This window comes from Ambystoma mexicanum, chromosome 9 (genome assembly GCF_040938575.1).
Source record: "Ambystoma mexicanum isolate Mex_15411 chromosome 9, UKY_AmexF1_1, whole genome shotgun sequence".
Taxonomy (NCBI): Eukaryota; Metazoa; Chordata; class Amphibia; order Caudata; family Ambystomatidae; genus Ambystoma; species Ambystoma mexicanum.
Genome location: NC_090931.1, coordinates 1500563750 through 1500583988, shown reverse-complemented (window position 1 = coordinate 1500583988; position 20239 = coordinate 1500563750). Strand labels below are relative to the sequence as shown.

The window sequence follows — 20239 nt, the reverse complement described above, 5'->3', positions numbered from 1 at the left end:
GAATAAAACTTCCGGACCTTCAGCTATACTACCTTGCGGCGCAGCTTAGTCACATCACGAAGTGGATCTCAGATGAGCCATCCGCTGAACTGGGACTCCTGAGTCAATTCTCCACCAAACTAACACCCAAGGAAACCCTATGGAGCCCTCTACTACACTCCCCTGACCCTCCTTTGGTCATCGGTCTCGGCAGGCAGATATGGGCCAGAACCTGTTACATCAGGCAAGTGAAACACCCGTACTCCCCAGACAACCCCATCCTGGTGGATATATGCAAATCAGAATCTGATCTATCCACGGCAAGAAGATGGGAAATGGCAGGCATTTACACATGGGGAGATATGTTTGAGGAAGGCGAATTCAGAGAACTCGAATCACTACAGATCAAGGAAGGGCTCCCAAGTGGCCAGTTTCTCTGGTACCAACGCATCAAACAAACCAGCAAAAAAAACTGGAAAGGATGGCCAGAAGAGCCCGCTCCAGACCCGCTACTACAGGAAATGCACGATCTTGGGGACGGATGGAGACCGATCTCCAGGCTCTACAACAGACTCACTGACAAACCCAACCCCAAGGGAGAGGCAATGAAGGCGAAATGGGAAGCAGACATCGGAACCACGCTCACAGACAAGGAATGGGAAAGAGCATTAATATACCCCAAAAAAGTGTCCAGGAATTCCAGATTCGGCCAGATCCAATTGAACGTCCTTCATCGTACGTATATGACTCCACACAGGGTGGCTTCCTTCAACAGACAAGCTTCCCCGGCATGCCCGAGGTGCGGACACGACAGAGCCGACTTAATCCATATGTTCTGGACATGCACCAAAGCGATGGAATTGTGGTCCAAAATCAAACAGACCTGCAAAGATGCAGGTATGGAAAGATATAAGTGGACACCGGGAGAATGCTTACTAGGCACCTATCCCAGACCAGCTAAATACAAACACCATGTAAAAATGATGGACATTTCATGCATCTTAGCGAAGAGAACCATAGCCATGGCCTGGAAGAAACCATCCGGCCCCAGACACGAACACTGGTTGAAGGAGATGCAAAAATGGACAGCAGCTGAAACCAGAGCCTGGCAAGACGGAACCAACTCCACCGGAGATATGGCGAGCGGCACCCTAGACTCCTGGAAGGCCCTATTAAGAGACACATCCTTCAGCGCAGACCACAAACCCCCCTGACAACCTCCAACAACATGCCACAACTGAATGCTTGATACCACAAAAGACTCCACCGGATCCCCGAGACACGCGATTTCTCTTCACCCACATTCACCCGAGAGACATGCATTGCACCACATGAAGACTGTCGTTTTTGATGTTCTTGTTTTTATTTATTTTTTATTTTTTTATTTTGCTTGTTCTTTCCTTTTCCTTTTCCATTTTACTTGTTAATACACACAGTTCATATGTTTGTAATTGTATGCCTTTAATACAAAACACCAATAAATTACTTTTAAAAAAAAAAAATGGCGTCGGTGGTATTTCGACTCGTGATCCGACGGACCCTTAAAATCGGCGCTAATAGCGTTACCACCAATTTTAAGAATTACCACCAAAGTTGTGATGAGGCCCATTGTCTTGAGAACGAAGCCTCAAGACCTGTTTCTTTTTGAACTGTTGATTGAAATTTGGGGAAGGGAACCCCGGTGATTGTGTGGAACTGTATTGCCTTGAACTGGAAAAAGGTCATCTTGAGACTTTTGGGGAACTGTTTTGAACTTGGGGAAGGGGAGCTGAAGAAGAAGCTAAGAGCTGGAAGAAGGGCAGAACTTTGTGTTGAGCACTATTTCTTTGATTATTGACATCCCTACAAGTTGTTTAGCTTTAGTTGTGAGGGCAAGGATAGGTTTTGGACACAGACACATTCTTAAGTTAAACTCTTGGACTCAGACTTACCTTAATTTCATTCAGGCAGGGAAATTCCACCTTAGCATAAGGCAAGTTAGGCCTTCTACCATCCTGACATTTACTTTGATAAATCAGTGTGTGTTTTAAACTTTGAATCTCTTGTCTGTGTGTTGCTTCATGATGCCTTCACACATCACACTGCATAGATCTTCCCCATTTACACACAGCTGGTCACTCAGGGTAGTGGCCCTTTTCAGCATTTCAGCCTGGGTCCAACTCGACACTTGATTGGTTTTGGATCTTATTCTTACTATCTTGACACCTGTATTTTCCGCATCTCCCTATTAGATCCACAGAAACCCACTTCTTCCTCCAGCGAGCTTTACCAGAGGGCTTTGGTACCTCTTTCTCATGTTTACAATTCCTTATTCATGCATTCATGCCTTCATGCCACGACGTGGTCTGGTTACTGTCTTTCTAGCACCTGATACATTCCGGGCTGTCTTTCCAATTATCTATATGTCCCATTCTCACTTCAACATCATATACAATTATAGGGAACATTATGTTTATATAAGCTATTCTATCTGGAGATAATGAAAATACCCTATATCTTCTTTCAAAGCCCCTAAGTGATGTCATTACAGGATTTTACTTACTTTCAATACCAAGATAGTTACAGTTAACAAGTGCCTATTGTTCTCTTTGTATCATTTTAGAAATTAAACAGTTTCCTTCCAAATGATGTTACTCTGAAAATCCCCTCTTATCTTTAAGACTTCTCCGGAGATCGCTCTATATGTGATCAAAAAGAATGAGCTTGTCGCCATGGGCAACCAATGTATATGTCTGGAGACGATTTTCTGTGGAAAGATTTCCTGCCCTTTTATTTCCCTTCCCAAATTGGCCGCGTACCGATGGAATAGTAAAGGTGCTGGTAGGAAGCCATGTTTAAGGTCATTCTTGTTTTATGTACAGCCTCATTCTCACCTTTGTATTTATATGTAACAGGCCCAAGAATTTGAAAATGCTTATGTCTATATTCCAGTTTTTTCGATTTATTAAAAAATGCACGATCAAATGCTACGGAATAATCTCAAAATGCCACCTAAATGGGCATATTTCCTGGTCTTAAAGCAGATCTTGCATTCATTTTTAATAGATTGATAAGCTGGAATACGCGGGGTCCGAATACATTCACATCGAGAAAAATGAAGGAGCACCTCTTCTGTTCTGGCGACATTGTAATGTTGCAAGAAACATGGCTGGTTTACCCGATTGAAATTGAAGGCTATAGAGTCTTTACTCAAGCCGCATCCCAAAAAGCGAAAGGTAGACCAGTTGGTGGCATGCTATTGGCATTCAAAAATACCTTAATTGGGGACACCCCCTTGATTCTTAAAAATGAAGGGGGTATGCAAATTTGTAGGGTGTCCTTGAAATTTCAGAGAATTTTCCTAAATGTGATATTTGTGAATGTATATTGGAACCCCGCGTGCACCAGCTTGAGGGATTTCTTGGGTGAATTAGCAACATCAATGGAGAGGATTAAGTTGCTTTATGGGGGTGCACATATCATTTTAGGTGGAGACCTACATTCTTATTGCCTACGACCTGTAAAAGACAGGCGGGTATCAAAGCAGGGGAAATCATCTGAGAAGGGCAGATCCTGGGTGGAGTTCCTGTCCGGACGGGGTTTGAGAATGACAAATGGGTCACTCCCAGGGGATAAACCAGTGAATCTCACTAGATGCCAGGGCTCAGTAGCATCGATTATCGACTATATTTTTTATGTCAGCTGACCTCTTCACTCACAATGTCTCATTGAATATTGAGAAAGATGGGTGGAGTGACCACTCCTGGTTGGAACTTACCTCCCTTGATATCCTTTATGATGGGCAAAGCAGACAGAGACAATTGCTTGAGAGCAGGAAGGGTAGAGTGCGCCTACCAACATATAAATGGGATGGGAAGCCCTGAATAGCCTACTGAGTGAAACTCCAGAGTATACCTTACAAGACAATTGCAATCCAGATAACTTCATCAAATGTATCTGGATTTCCTGTCCCCCAAGTGTGGGAGGGGGGGGTAAAAGGCAAGTCCACTGTCATGCTTTCGATGAGGAAACCACGCTGACAAAAAAGCAGTTAAATCAAAAGTTGAGGCTCCTGAAGAAGTCGAATCTTGGCAAAGTTGAATCGGGAAAAGAATCGAAAAGCTCTACGGTTAAGTCACAAACAATGGTCGGTGGGCAGAAAGTTCATACGTCTTCAGCAGGATAGTGAACACATGTTGAAGCTGGTGGCAAATAAGGGCTCTGGGAATTTTTGGGAGGTCATCCACCAACTTGAAGGCTGCTCAAGAAGCACGTTATGCAATCTGGTGCCAGAAAAGGAATGGGTTGATTATCTCTCAACAGCATTCGGGAATCCTTCAAAGTCCCCGCATTTCATTATGGAGAGCGCAGTTTGGCACCTCCTTTTAGATGTACAGACTTTGGAAGATCTAATTAGAAGTAGTTCAACCTCCAAAGCAGCCAGCCCAAATGGGTTAACCTACCAAGTGTTGAAAAACAATCCTGCACTGTGGGCAAAACTGCTGTACTGGCTATTTAGGGAGATTGTCTGATAAGTCAAAGGTTTCCCCCATCCTGGAAGTCTGCCATAATTATCCCACTGTTTAAGGGGGGGGTCGGTCGGTTCCAATAAACTACCGGCTGATCGGCCTCCTTGACATTGATGGTAAGATATTTATGACAATTCTTTTGGTGGAATTGGAAAATTGGGCAAAGGAGGCCGACATTCTTTCTAAGTACCAATCTGGATTTAGAAAGGGACTTTCGACTGCCCTAAATGGTGCAGCTCTAAACATCATGAGTGACAAGTCACAAGTCAGGGAAAAAGGGAGAACATCTACTTTTTAGGGCCTGGGTTGATTTCTCAAGAGCATTTGACCAGGTCGATAGAAATCGACTGTGGTCAAAGGTAAGAGCATGGGGTATTCCTGAGGGACTGCTAGCAATGCTGATCGAGTTCCATAGAGACAACACAATAAGAGTTTGCCTGGATGAGGGAGGGCACTTATCAGAGGCAATTGATGTAGGAAAGGGGGTTCGGCAGGGATACCTGGGGGCTCCATTGTTTTTCAACTTGTACCTGTCGGATGCCGGAGAATTTCTGAAATCATCAGCTTTGGCCAGTCTAGTGATCAATAGATCAAGGATTCACTGGTTGACCTATGCTGATGATGTGGTTTTGCTGGAGAGCACAGCTGTGGAGCTCCAGAGACTCCTGAATAGACTAGACTCTTATGCTAGTGAAAATGGTTTGGCACTCAACCCAAAAAGATCAAGGATTCTGGTGTTCAGACACAGCCTGAAAAGGGTGGCCTATCCCCATTGGGAGCCGGAGGGGTGTGGGGCGGGGGGGTGTGTGGAGGGGCAGCAAATCAAAAGCCACATTTGTGGTATGTAGATTGGCAGAGATGGGAGGGTCTGGTCTGGAAGAAAGTTCTCGATCTCCCAATGCGCCTTTCTCTGTGGTCTCTCAGATTCCAATCAGGCTGCGCTCACTGAAAGTCCAAGCAGGCTGGAAATTGATTTCTTTGTATAGATTAATTGTCTGTGCACAGGTAGAGTGCCTTCATGCTGACATCAAAGCCCACCTTGAAAATGGTGGCTCTGAACTATTAAGAAAGCTGGGTGGGTGGGTCGTGAGTGAGCTAACTAAGTCCAATACAGACCTGAAAACACTAATCCAAAACCCATGCAAGGCAAAAAAGACATTGGAAGAAATGGACTGGATTGGCACAATAGATATCATGCGTTCCAGAGGGGAAACAAATCAATTCATGGTGGAGGAGAAAAAACAAGGCTATTTGCCCAGATACTTAGCGAAATTCCCCGAATGGAAGATGAGGAATAATTTCCTCCGATTACGACTAAACATAGAGAGAACAGGGGAGATTCTTGCACAGAGAGGATTTGAGTGAATCAGCGATAAGCTTATGTAACAGGTGTGCCAATCCAAAAGACCAAACGATGAAACATCTGTTAATGGATTGCCAGGGAACCCTGCTGGTTAGATGTCGACTGTTTGCCAGATTTGGAATGGGCGGAGAAAACTTTCTACCGGAGAGGTTTGGGGACTGGTTACTCGCAGGTGACTTTTATCCTCTCACAATTGCAGTGGTACAGGTGCTCGAATGTTTCAATATTGTTTCCTAACTAGGTAAATGCTATGGGGACTTCAGAAGTGCCAGTGTAGCGCCCTTTGATATACTTGTGTAAGCATTTTCGGGGGACGCTTTTGAGAGCGGATTTCTAATTGTGGCTCACGTATTATCGTGCATCCTTATTGTTTTTGTGGCTATGTTTGTGTCTTTTTACTTAACTTGTCATTGGTTAGCTTCGGGCGTTCAGAAGATTGAAATTGTACTTCATTTAGTGAACAGAAATGTGTATGTATATGTTTTATAGATTTTTAGAATTTTTTGTCTTTGTTTTATTATGACCTTACAGGAGACATATGTAAAGTGATGTTTATATTTGTAATGTTTAGTCAGATTTGTAAAAGGTTGTTTTAACCAAAACAAAAGGATCTTGCATTACTTTTTAATATAATTAGAAAGTCCTGCATGAAAACCTGTGTGCAAGGGTAACTGGATATTGACTTTATCCACCCAATCTTTATTCTATTTAACAGGGCTATGGAGAAGAGTTTACTAGCAAATTGTGGCCTCAGAAATATTTTAATTTTTTATAAGGTTTTACACAATAAGGCATTTGCAGAAGAGTCAGTATGACACATTTAGGTCAGGATTCTAAAATAAGATTTAATGAGCAGGATCTAAAATCAGCTCCTGGCCGTCGGACATCACCCAGTAGCAGGAGCTACCACTGGGAAACCAGGGGTGAGTACCCAGTGCACCACAAATCTCACTTCCACCTGAGATGCACACTTTAACTATTCTGTATGATTCATTATGTTTAAATGTGGACTAGATGTACCCCAATTCTTCTTTATAAGCATTCTCAAATACTGAAAGTTAATGTCATATATGCATGTTTGTAAGGCAGCAACTGGTCAGGGGAGCCATAGGTAGCTACTGGTAGCTGCTGGTTTTAAGCTAACCAGGCTCTCCTAGGCTAGGAGCAGGAGCTCAATCGCTCCCGGCTCCCCTCATTTTCTTGTAATTGGTTACATTAACAATTAACTTTCTAGCTGAGCATCCTCCATTAGCAAAGATGGCTTTACAGCACGATTTGAAACCTGTGCAGTTTTGCTTGACCTGCCCATGTGACATAGACCATCACCTCTGGTGGATCTTTAACGTACACGTAATATGGCTTGATAATGTCCCTAGTGCGGCGTAACCCCTATTTTTTATTTTTTATTTTTTGTTTTTATTGTATTTACCAAAAACTATTTGGTTTTAACAAAATTGTAAGAGCCTATTTCTGTTTTTCTTAACAGAAGCAACAAAGAGGAAACTTGGTTAGATTTTCTCTTTCTTTAACTTTTATCTTTTTCTTCTTTGCTTTGTTCTATTAAAATAAATACGTGCTGCAGAATCTTTGCTGAGGCGATTGACCAAGATGTTTTCTGACTGCTTATTAGCCGTGGCCACCAAGTCTCCTCTTCACGTAAGGATGAAGCCTACAGGACAGTTGACAGATAAGCCTTTCTCAGCGTTCTTAACGCAGGGCAGGAAGTTAGTAGGTGTCGAACCGTTTCTACCGTCTTTTCCTCTTTACATAGTCTGCAGGAGTTTGATGTACTGTTGCCTCTGATGAACAAAATTTCATTCGTTGGCAGCAGATTGAGCCTTGCTTTCATAAAGAGCTGTCTCAGTGGTCTACTAGGACATTTTTTATAGATTTCACCGAGATCATTGTATTTTCGCTGCAGAGGAGGTAGATGGCTTAAGAGTTTGTTCTTTTCTGTCATCTTTAAGGTAGCAATCCAATCCAATTCCTCCAGTTTCCTCTTTATTCTGAAAGGATTTTTCAACAGGTCCTCTTGTGAGCAGGCGATTGAGGTTAGTTGTTCCTTCTTTTTGTCCACCCATGTTGCCAGAGTCTTGGAGCTCTCTGATTTGATTTCCATCGCCATCAAGTTGTATAGAGTTGGTGATTCTGGCAGGAGGATTTTCCTGTATAGGGACATGGTGTTGTTTTCCACTACTGCTTTTAATGAGATCAACCCCAGTTCTTTTCTTATTGCCAGCAATGAAGTGGATTTTGGAACCGAGAGCAGAGACCTCCAAAAGAAAGCTTCGATTTTTGGCCAGATTTTGTCTGGCAGCAGGGGTATAGCCTCAACACCATATGTCAGGCACGGGATGACCTTTGCCTTGTAATATTTTAATACAGGTAACAGCGAGAAATGCCCAAACTTGTTGTCCAACATTCTTGCTTGTGCGGTCATTGTGCGCGCCTTAGACCAGATGAAGTTTTGCATGCTTATTTCCTTTTTGGTGTTATCCAGCATGACCCCCAAGAATTTGAATTTTGGGACTATTTCTATCTGCGTTTTTCCAAAAGCCAAGAGGGTGTCGCTGCACATTTGTTCTTTTTACCCAAAATCACTATTTTCGTTTTTTCAATATTGATTTGAAGTTTGTTTTTGTTGATTTATTCTGCCAGGTTTGCTATTTGGTGTGTGAGGCCTATCAGAGTCTGGTCGATCACGCTGATGTCATCCGCATAAAGGATTCTATTAACTTGTATACCCCCAACCTTAGGCGGAAAAGCCTTGACCGCTTCCGTAGATTCTTTGTTATCTCCAATAAATGCCGTGAACAGTGCCGGCGCTAACGGGCATCCCTGTTTTACGCCCCTCGTGATTGGAAAACTTGCCGATAGCAGGCCCATTCCATGTAACTTTACCTGCATGAATGTTTTGGAATAGAGTGCTGTTATCGGGTCCAGGATGTTCTTCGGACAGTTTGCTGCTGAGAGTTTATTCCACAATAAGGATCGTTCCACCTTATCAAAGGCCTGAGTGAGGTCAAAGAAGGCAAGGTAGGTGTTTGCAGACAGTTTTACAAAGGTAGCGGGCGCCCCTCTCTCGCAAGAACAGACATGATAACCTGTTCAGTGGTTATTAACCACTTGAGAGTTCGCAGCCACTGCTTTTACTCACTGTGCCTTTCACAGATGGGAAATATCCATTTGCATATCAGTCTTTGTCCTGCCCAGGGGCAGTCCAGCACCGAAATACAATGGCAATTCCAATCTGAACGAGAGTACCACCAGCAACCCCATACACGTGTTTCACCCTTGTTGGGGATCATCAGTGAGGTGAAGCTGATGCCTCTCTAAGCACAGTGAGAGGGAGACCACGTCTGGTTGCCCCCAGGAGACCTAGGGTTACCAATCCCAGGTTCCTTAACAAATAGTTTTACAAAGGTAGCGGGCGCCCCTCTCTCGCAAGAACAGACATGATAACCTGTTCAGTGGTTATTAACCACTTGAGAGTTCGCAGCCACTGCTTTTACTCACTGTGCCTTTCACAGATGGGAAATATCCATTTGCATATCAGTCTTTGTCCTGCCCAGGGGCAGTCCAGCACCGAAATACAATGGCAATTCCAATCTGAACGAGAGTACCACCAGCAACCCCATACACGTGTTTCACCCTTGTTGGGGATCATCAGTGAGGTGAAGCTGATGCCTCTCTAAGCACAGTGAGAGGGAGACCACGTCTGGTTGCCCCCAGGAGACCTAGGGTTACCAATCCCAGGTTCCTTAACAAATAGTTTTACAAAGGTAGCGGGCGCCCCTCTCTCGCAAGAACAGACATGATAACCTGTTCAGTGGTTATTAACCACTTGAGAGTTCGCAGACCCCTCGCCAGGCATGCCTCCTTTAAGGTTGTTTCCGTGTTACTTTTTGTAGCCTTTCTTGTTAAGCTTCTTACTAGGGCTCTTTTTGTGACTAGGGTCTTGTCATATTGATGGTTTTTAATGTCCATCTCAGCTGCCTTTTTCTTTTTCGTTCTTATTTTAAATGGACTTAGTAGTGGTTGGTAATCTGGGATTTTAGCTATCATTATATCTTTGCGTTGCTCTTCTTTACGATAGTTCAGGTTCAGTGTTTTTATTCTTTCCGCTGTCAATTTGAGTCGGTTTCCTTGACCACTCGGTTCAATTTGAGATTTGCAAAAGAATTGCTCACGTTTTGATAGTTCCCAAGTGGCTTTGAGAAGATTGTGGTCACTCGCTTTTGTTTTCACAATATCAAACGTTGTGGCAAGGCTTAAAATGTTGTCTGTGGCGAAGATAGAATCAATGGTTGCACTCGAACTGTCTCTTTCCCAGAACGGGAAGCGATCTTGCTTTGGAAAGGCCTTATCAAAATCATGGCATCCGCATGAGATCATTAGATCGAGCCATCTTTCGCCTCTTTTTTCGGCTGGAGTTTTGGGTTGCTGTAGAGTGGCCACTTTTGGAGAGCATCTTGCATTTAAATCTCTGCATATTATGATGTGCATTACTTTTAATTCTATTAACAGGTGGTCCAATATTTTTCCTATGTTCTTAAGAAAATCCTCGTCTGAGATGCTCTTTGGGTTCCAGTATACGGCAATTATTGCTACTAATATCTCTACTGTCATCTTGGTGTTTTGATTCGGGATAGTCCACTTTGTTAGTACTGCTAAATGGTGTATAGATGATGACAGCATATTTTGAATGCTGACGCCACTTCCTGATCGCACCGCTAAGAGAATCCCTGACGATGGACGACCCAGTTCGCTTTTTTTTGCGGGAGAGAATTCAATCGAGAAGCCATCTAGATCTGGTTTTTCCATCAACCATGTTTCTTGTAAGGCTAAGATGTCGAAATTGCCCAGATTTACATCACCTTTTTCTAGTAGATGCTGATGGCCTCGCGTGTTCCATGATCCCATGCTCAAGGTTGAGAGTGATGGTGTTTGCTTCTTTTGCCTCTATGCTGTAATAACACGTGGAACAAGTTTCATCATTATCAAGTTTCATTATTACATTATGAGTGCGCAAGGAATAAGTTAAATACAGTTATTTTTACACAAGTCACTAACAGCGGCATATGTTGTTTTCTCTTTCTCTTTACGTGTTATTTGTCAATCGTTTTTGTCCCCCGTGGGTACCCTGTATTTTTCAATGTTCTTGCAATACGTCTATTGTAATATGAATGTATAATTTTTGATTCTTTTGATGATGGTAGAACAATTTAAGTAATCCTAAATAGATTTACCGGGCTCTGAAGAAGGAAACTACGTTTTCCGAAATGCATTAGCCACAGGGTTATCGTTTGCCTACAAAACAGCAAATTACAAATTGGTGATTCTTAACCAATGACAAGCTTTTATTAATTCACATAGCAGTGGATTAAAGAGAATAATTTCAAAATCATTTTCAACTGTGTTTGACTCGTCATTAGATATTTTTTGACAAAGTATAATATAAAACATTTAACCATTCGTGGTAATTACAGGTGTGCGGCCCGCACCGATGGCTAATCAGCCTAGGTCCTTTTTCTTCAGTTCATTACGAGAGCCCAGCACGGAGGCACTATTTAGTGGGCTGCACCCTACTAAGCAATTTTTTTAATAATAAGAAGTTTGCATGGAGTAAATTTACTAAATCACAGAGTACATAGCTGTGCACCCTCTTCCTACTCAAATTTCAGTTGCTTCTTTTGCCTCTCCATCACTCGGAGGTCATCGCCGAGGGTGTCTGGCTGCTATTTCTTGGCATACGCCGATATGGTTTTTGGTAGCCATGCCCATAATTGCTTCATCGTAGGGAGAGCTGCTCCTGTTTTGGATGATTGCTGGTTCTTAATGATAGGTATTGATTGAATGTCTCGTGACCTAGGGGTTTTTGATGTTGATGAGGTTCTTTCTTCTCTGTTTTTGAATCCCCTGCCCGTTTTTGGGATAGTAGGTTCTTTTGGTACATCGAATCTGTTTCTTCTCTCTATGGTGGTTTGACAACTTGACTCCGGTGGATTGGTCGCTTCTTTAGCGCTATTGTCTTGGGGCTTTGCCTTGTGCCTAGGTAATCTCAGGGAGCAATATAGATCCTCCGCTTTCGATCTGTATCGAGCTGATGTAGTTCTTATAGGCTGCCTTGGGTCGCCCTCCCCGCTGGCTGTCTTGTTATCGGTATCGACTCGTATTGGCAGGAGGAAACCATCTTGAGAGAATTCTTCCATCGCCTTACTGATCGAGTGGGGCATAGCCGTAGCCTTTATATGCATGTATGCCTTTGCCGTCGATCCTCTGTGGTACGGTTCCACCCTCACGTTGTCTTCTGCTCTCAAGCTTTTCAATAACGAAGTCGAGCTGAAGATGTTTCTCACAGTCCTCCTGATCAGCACCATCTTTTCCCGATTTTTGTTTGATTGTTCTAGTTTCAAGGTTACGATTCCTTGAGATTGCTCTTTCATGCTGTAGTTGGAAGCTCTCCCTCGTTCCTTCGATGGATATCTCCTTTGGTTACATGCTTTCTCACTCGTGTCAACCTCATGGTGTTTATCGGTTCTTGCTTGAGGGTAGTGTGCCAGCCTGTCTGCTGAATTTGCTGTTCTGTTCAAGTGTTCTTTGTGGTCTCTGTTTGGATTTTCTGTACCACTGGTCTTAGTTCTTTTTGGGGAGTGTGGCGCATTTCGTTGTTTTTCTCTGCAATGCTCTCTGCGCTGACACTCGTCCGAATGTTTGCTTCTTGGTTCTTTCTCGCTAGAAGATTCACTTTGATTTTCTTCTTCATCGCTATGAGCATACTGTGACAATTCCATGGCGGATTGGTCCGCTAGAAAGTCATTTATTGTTTTGGGAGAATTTGCAGAGGGGATGCTTGGACTGTGTTCTTTAGCAATTGCCCTAATGGCCATGCTGTTTGCAACCCTCCCTTTCTTGGTTTCCCCTTCTTTTTCCACTGCTACAGTTGTTTTTGTATTATGTTCTACTGCCGCCCTAGGACTGGACTCTGTCCTTTTGGATAATTTCAGTACCACTTCTTTGTGAGTCGTGTCCGATTTGTTTGTTTTACTTTGTTCCTTTGTCACTATTCTTTTCCTTTCTTCTGTCGTCTCGACCTTACGACCGGTTACACCTGCCTTCTGGATTCTAGGCGATTTGGCTCCTTCTTTTTTTTTTGGCGAACTGGCTTTAAAGAAGAAGACCTCCGGTAGGTTGGATTTGCCTCCCTCCTTGCTGGTATGGGAGTTGAAGATACTAAAATAGCTACCATTTTGGTCTTCTCTAGATACAGCTTTTTGGTGTGCATATTCCGTTTGCGCTGATTGTGCCGACTGCCCCGTTTTTTGCAGTTCTTTCTCTATGTTGCCTTTGGTGGTTCTAATTGGGCTGGACTCTACGCCACTTGCGGGTTTGGTTGGAGTTCTATCTCTTGGAGTTCCTTGTTTATTTTGTTCTGCGGCAATACGTTTTGTGTGCATCATGGCTATCAATGTCGCCTGATCTTTCAAGGTTTCATTGATGGTTTCGTAGAGTTTGCAGAAGGGATTCAGACAATCGTGAGTGCTGACATTACCGTGGTCATATCGGGTTTATTTGTTGGAGTGTCTTTGGGCGTCATTGGCCGTTGATCTCCATAGCTCTGGCGCCTATTCGATAAGTTCAAGAAAGCTTCCTGTGTATTTTCCCTTGTCGGTGAATAAAGTTTTGATATAACTGGTAAGCTCCTGCGTGGTTTCAGTGGAGGTTCCTCCATTGATTCTAGATGTTCGTTGGTAGTTTGTTTATCAGCCACTATGTAATTCTTTGCAACCAGATTCTCCTCACTTATAGTACCAGATGCCCCGACGTCGCCTTCTGATGACTTCTGCGGAAGAATGTCCTTGTTAGCTTCAGGTGGCTTGCTGTTGCTCAGAGGCAGATCATTTACATTCCTATGGTTATTAGTTTTCGTCTTTACTAACCCTCATGAGGGGAGACTGAGCTCTCTGTTGGGTGTGTTTTTTTGTTGTTGTTTACCTCCTGTTGTATAGCTAGAGATTCCATCTCAGTCAGTGGGGAACTAGCCGTTCGATCTGCACCGGTTTGTTTTGCACAAAGGGATGGCGTTTTCCTCACTTTTGGTGCTGGTGTTCGCTCCTTTAAATCTTCAAGGATCTCTGTGTCCGAGAGCTCTTCAAGATGGTCATGGCTTCTTTTTCCGAGATTGTTTGTCACATAGTTTACAGGGATGCGTAGCGCCGTCTTTTGAAAGAATTTTGATTGAAGACATTTGTGGCTTCTTATATTTGTTCAAACGCCTGTGAGCTGCGTTTGTTCGCCCTGGCATCCGAGAGCTTGAAAGAGATTTTGAGCCCTCTTGGCTGTCCCCCTGGATTGCTTTGGCCGGAACTGCGCCCTCCTCAACAGGCTTGCTTTTTTCTTGTAAACGTTCTGGACTCGAAATCACCTCCTTCAGGGACATGCCTTGCGGGCAGTCACTAATATACCGAGGGTCGCCATTGCCGTCCTCCGACTCGTGGTCATGTAATACCTCTGAGTCAGGAACAGCAACACACCCGTTCCTTGCCGCCTGAGGCCCCGCTCTGCCTTTCCTAGCTCCTCCCTGCGGGCCCGAGGCGGCAGAGCCTCGCACACCCAGCAGTCCTGCGGCCATCCCGCCCGTACGCGGAGATTGAGGAGACAGTTTCCCTGCCACGGCGACCGAGGCCCCTTGATAGGTGAGTGGGATTTCCGCATTTTCACTGATGTTCACAGTTTTGTCTGATTGTTCTTCTGCGGACGTTAGGTTCATAGGTGACTTTTCAGGAGTCTTCATGAGGGTGCTGTTTTGCCGAGGCCCTGCGCCCGTGGAAATTGCAGGCGCTTCGACCAGCTCAGCCACGGGATCACTCCCCGTCGTCGCCCCTCCGGCCGCCGATGGGGACGATCTAATAACCGCCCACTCAGATCGGAGCTCGAAATCTGCGGTCGCTTCACTAGCATGTTGTGGCAACTGGGGCTTAGTTTCACCTTCCCCAGTTGCCGCCGTCATACCGCCAGTTATCTGTGCCATGATGAGAGATGTTGTCTTTTGGTGTTCTGGGAGCGGCATCTCACCCTTTCGTTGGTGGCCACTGGCACACAAGCTTGGAGGTGCTGATAGGAGACGTTTTCGCGCAGCTAGTTGGCCCTCTGAAAGAACGGACGGAGATAGCTTAGAACTTCTGAGGCAGCATTTATCAGTCTCGCCTTCCATTTGTAAAAGTTCCATTGTTGCTAGGGGATTGTGTAGAGTCGCGGGTTGAGACATGTCTAAGCAGTCCTGCCGGCCTGACAAGGACTGCAAAGACTGCTCCAACCTCAGCGACAAGCTCTGCGGCCCCCAGCAGTATTTGTAGGTCCTCCTACAATCTGTAGCAAAGGCAGTAGAAAGCAGAATGGATGCAAAATGGAGCCAGAAAACGCTAGGTGGAGAGCTCTCTGCAAAGACTGCTCCAACCTCAGCGACAAGCTCCGGTAGGTAACCCCTATTCAAGTTCTCAGGCATTTAAGCTTATAAAGACATGGGGTGTGCTGTCGCGCATATCTGCACCTCGGAGAGAGGCTTACGTCATACCTGCACTGCTTCAGGGGCTCTTATGTGCATGCCACTGTGACCGGTCTGAGAACCACACACACACCCGCACTCACCTACACACCTTCCAGTCTCCCTTCGTCCATGGTGGGCAGGGGGATCTCAAAAGATGTTCATATTGTGTTGCTACCCTTTAAAACTGTATCACCCACCCATCACCCTTCAGTCCCTTATCACCCGCACTGATCAGGGTTACCAGCAGAGCAGCACCACGGGAAGATGCTCTAATATTATTCCTTTGAAATCTGAAGACAAACATTTATGGCAAAATAGCTTCCATGAGTACGAGGTACAATCAAGAACCGATTACAAAAAGTTATCATTTCTAAGGTTAAAATATATGTGTTCTTGTCTGCAAACAAATAATACTTCTGGAATGGGAGTTCCTATTTAACTACCAACTTTACAAAAAATGACTAATCTACTCCAACTTCAGAATATTTTCTGGGGCCCTGATCATGGCTATTCACTATTTTTGGGTATGTTTTTCTGCAGCCATGTTGCATACATCTCATTGCATTGGATTACCAATTAGACCCACCTCACAGGCGTATGTTGTTTGCGCAGGTCAGCAAGTTCATCTAAATGTCTCTAATACAATATGTGGATATGTAGTGAGTTCCAAGTATCTTCTCAGAATTATTTCTGTATCATTTCTTTTTCTTTTTGTCTTGTTGTCTGTTCCTTTTGCTCTTCTTTGGCCTTGGGAACACATGGTATACATCAAAGACCGCTGTGCGAAACACTTATTGGTCTTAGTTGTCTTGGTTGTAGTGTGTAGCTGGAACAGTATTTGGTGAATAATACTAATTGTAACATGTTCTAGTTATATATGTAAGAGATTCTGTACTCTAAGATTCAAACATCAGAGCGAGCCTTTGAGTATTAGGCTGAATAACAATTCTCAAGAATTAAATATTACTGTACTCTTATTATACAAGACTGGCTGATGTATGTTTTATATTTCGATCCTTCATTGGACTAAATATAGTACTTTAAAAGTTGCAAAGATGTGTTGGATATATTTTGAGAGAGACGAGGAAATTACCTCTATTTGGTGGCAGCGAGTATTGGACTACCGCTGATTGATTTTGTTGAGTTGGGAGAAAAGTTATTCCCCAAGTGATTGTGACAGAGAAGAGGAAAGGGGGGAAGGGAAATATATATTACCCCAAATGATCTTCTATAATGCATCGAACATGCACATCTATGAATTGGCAAATGTGGAGCCAAGAGTAGAATAGACTGTAGTGTTAGATGAGCTATAGTATGTTACACATTGTAGCTTATTATAACGTAATACATGTGTCTCCATCGACTGCTGCCACTCCCATCTTCTGTGCACTGCACCTGCCTCACCTTAGAGGCACACATTCCCCTGTTTTCACTCTCCACTTGAGCACACCGTGGACCTGCTTATGCCTTCTGATATAACGCATGAACCAGCACTTGTGTAATAACTACTTGTCTTTATTGATATTTAGCAGGATGTACACAGTTTAACCTGAGTGGTAGCAGAGGGGAGAGAACACGCCTTCAGCACACCATCTTCCCAAGACATATTCATTAATATCATTGTTGTGTATAGCAAAGGCAATTTTTCCCTTTTCCCATTGCCACATTGTCTCGCTGTAACATCACAGCAGAGGATTATGGAATTCATAATCAATAGCTGTGATATCATGGACAAGGTTTCCAGCGTTCTCTCTACCTCCCCATGTCATATGAGAACTGAGGGAAACGGGACAAGTTCAGCATCGCAACCACGTAGCTTTCCATACAGTGCAGAAGTTGTGTTCCTGGATGTTTGTGAAAGCTTTGGCTCTGATGCTGCCAACAACCACACTGCATTTGACCACACAGGAGCTATGGTTCTGTTAGGGAAATGTCATGGCGATGGTCAGGGGTTGGTGGTGCACTTGTCTCTCCTTGCGGGCTGGTTATCATCATTTTTGCTGCTGTATTTATTTCCCTCATGCATATCAACCCCCTGCAGTGCTGGTCCCTGACGACAGCTCATGGATTGTGAAAAGACACGGGCCATAGCCATCATAAAATTATGTTTGGATATCTATCAGTCATGGGGTTTATTCCATCTCGGGGTACGTAAGGGCATCATAAACCCGAGCTCCACTTTCATTGTCTATCAGATTTCCCTCAGAACCTCTGGATGGAATATAGTCAATAGCTACGCATTGAAAATTCTATTTCTGAAATGAATGTCCTGCTTTAGAGTAATACTGCATCAAACAGTGAAAGTGAAATTCATGCCCAAGTCTCATCTGTTCATGTATGGGGGGCAAATATGACTAGATTTGTACTCAATATTGTACATGTAAGTCTGTTTAGGATTCTATCAACAAGTACATTTTTCCCATGTCTCTCTCCTGATTGGTAAAGGCTCGCTAGTGTGGCTTCTCACAGGACCGCCCATTGGGTTTGTGAGCGGGGGGTAAAATGAGGATTAACAGCTCTGTGCTAGATTTATTGTTTTTTCAGGCTGTACGATGACATAAAATAATAAAGTGTCCCTCTGCTTCTTTCTACAGAGAACAAGCAGTCATCAAAGGATGCATGCTGGGGAGAAGTCCTACGAGAGCACGGAATGTGATGAGCACTTTAATTGGGCGTCACAAATGAGAATACATCAGAGAATCCACACAGGGGTAAGACCTTTCAAGTGCTCGGAGTGTGAGAAATGCTTCACTCACAGCTCAGATCTGCAGCAGCATCAGAGGATCCATACTGGGGAGCGACCCTACAAGTGCTCAGAGTGTGAGAAAAGCTTCACTCGGAGATCAAATCTGCAGCAGCATCAGAGGAACCATACTGGGGAGCTACCCTACCAGTGTACAGAGTGTGAGAAAAGCTTCACTGGGAGATCAAAACTGCAGAAACATCAGAAGATCCATACTGGGGAGCGACCCTACCAGTGTACAGAATGTGATAAAAGCTTCACTGTGAGATCAAATCTGCAGAATCATCAGAAGATCCATACTGGGGAGCGCCCATACCAGTGCTCAGAGTGTGTGAAAAGCTTCACTCAGAGATCAAATCTGCAGAAGCATCAGAAGATCCATACTGGGGAGCGGCCATACCAGTGTACAGAGTGTGAGAAAAGCTTCTCTCAGAGCTCACATATGCACCTGCATCTGAAGATCCATACTGGCGAGCGACCTTACCAGTGTACAGAGTGTGAGAAAAGCTTTATTCAGAGATCACGTATGCACCAGCATCAGAAGATCCATACTGGGGAGAGGCCATATCAGTGTTCAGAGTGTGAGAAAAGCTTCACTTGTATCTCCGTTCTGAACAAGCATCAGAGATGCCATACTGGAGAGAAACTCTAGAAAATGCACAGAGTGCAAGAAAAGCTTCTGTTTCCCCTCAAACCTGAACAAGCATCAATGGATCCATACAGGGGGAAGCCCTATGAATGCACAGATTGCAATAAATGCTTCTGTGACCTATTATCCCCGAGCAACCATCAAAGGACGCATACTGCAGAGAAGCCCTATGGGTGTACTGAATGTGGTAAGCACTTTATTTGTGCATCAAGCCTGATGACTCTTAAGAGATCCCACACAGGAGGGAAACCCTTCCATTGTACAGGGTGTGGGAAAAGCTTCACTCGTAGATCAGATCTGCAGAAGCATCAGACGATCCATTGTGGGGTGCGGCCATACCAATGAAAAGAGTGTGAGAAAAGCTTCACTCAAAGGTCACATCATTATAGTCATCGAAGGTGCCATACTAGAGACTGACCACACTAGTGTTCAAAGCTTCCTTCATATAGTTCTAATCCATGTTTATGTTGGACAAGGACTTCCATGGCAACAGTGCATTATTTATTTTATATAACATCAAGAGATATTTTGCAAAGAGAAACGTGCATATTCCTAACAGTTCCACAAGTGCTCCATCTGAAGGCTAGATGTGATATAGGGGCAATAAAGTGTAATTCCCTTCCAATCACTTTTCCATTTCCTTTTGATAATCTGATCTTTTGGGAAACTTGGAAGTCCTGCATATGTTCACAATCAGTAGCCCTGCTGTAGTGTCCTGTGGTCCAAGCACCCAGCCCCAGGATACCTTTTGGGTGAATGTTGCATATTATAAATATGTTACATAGAATCAGTTGATAGGTTAAGCACCCACAGCGATAATGTACTTTTAACGTGCATGGCTCATGCACCATTCCCAGTCTGATAGCTCAGCAGGTTGGCCAGCTGATGCAGAAATTTCGAGGCTGGATATCTAGACCCCGCAAAGCCCAAGTACAAGGGTGAGGCAGTCTGCCACTGCAACAGCATCCTGTACTGCCACTTTCCTGTTCTGCTAGTCCCGGTCGCCCTGCTCCAAAAGAAGCTAGCTATTGAGCCCTTGGCGAATCTCTTGGGGTAAAGGGTTAGGAAGGCTGCCTCCAGATGACCCTGTGCTGCTGCTTTGCTGTTCTGTTGGCCAGCCCACCGTGCTCTAAAAAACGATGGATATCGAGCCCTTGGCAAAGACCGGGGACAAGGGTAAGCCAGTCCACCACCTCCACAGGATCGCGTCCTGCTGTTTTGCTGTTCTGTTGGACCAGCCCACCTTCTTACAAAGGACGCCGGACATCATGATATGATATGGTATTGATAACGTGCCTTGAAACAGTTGTGTATAGACGCGTTATACATGCCATATCATACCAAGTCCTCTTCGAAGCCTGAGGACAAGGACGAGGAAGTCTGCAGCTCTATGCGAAGGGCTGCGAGCCTGTGAGTCTGTGTTTTTTCCCTCTGCTTCGCCGCTTTACTT

At 44.2% G+C, this 20239-nt stretch overlaps 1 protein-coding gene across 1 annotated transcript in view; it reads left to right on the top strand.

Annotated features, from left to right (window-relative positions):
- LOC138489323 (zinc finger protein 271-like) overlaps positions 1-19414 on the top strand; it is a 99718-nt gene extending 80304 nt beyond the window's left edge. The window contains exon 2 of the mRNA XM_069617022.1: positions 17992-19414. Within this exon, the coding sequence (XP_069473123.1) occupies positions 18013-18792 (780 nt within the window). The 5' untranslated portion in view covers positions 17992-18012 and the 3' untranslated portion in view covers positions 18793-19414. The remainder of the gene's footprint in view (positions 1-17991) is intronic.
- The last annotated feature ends 825 nt before the right edge of the window (positions 19415-20239 follow it).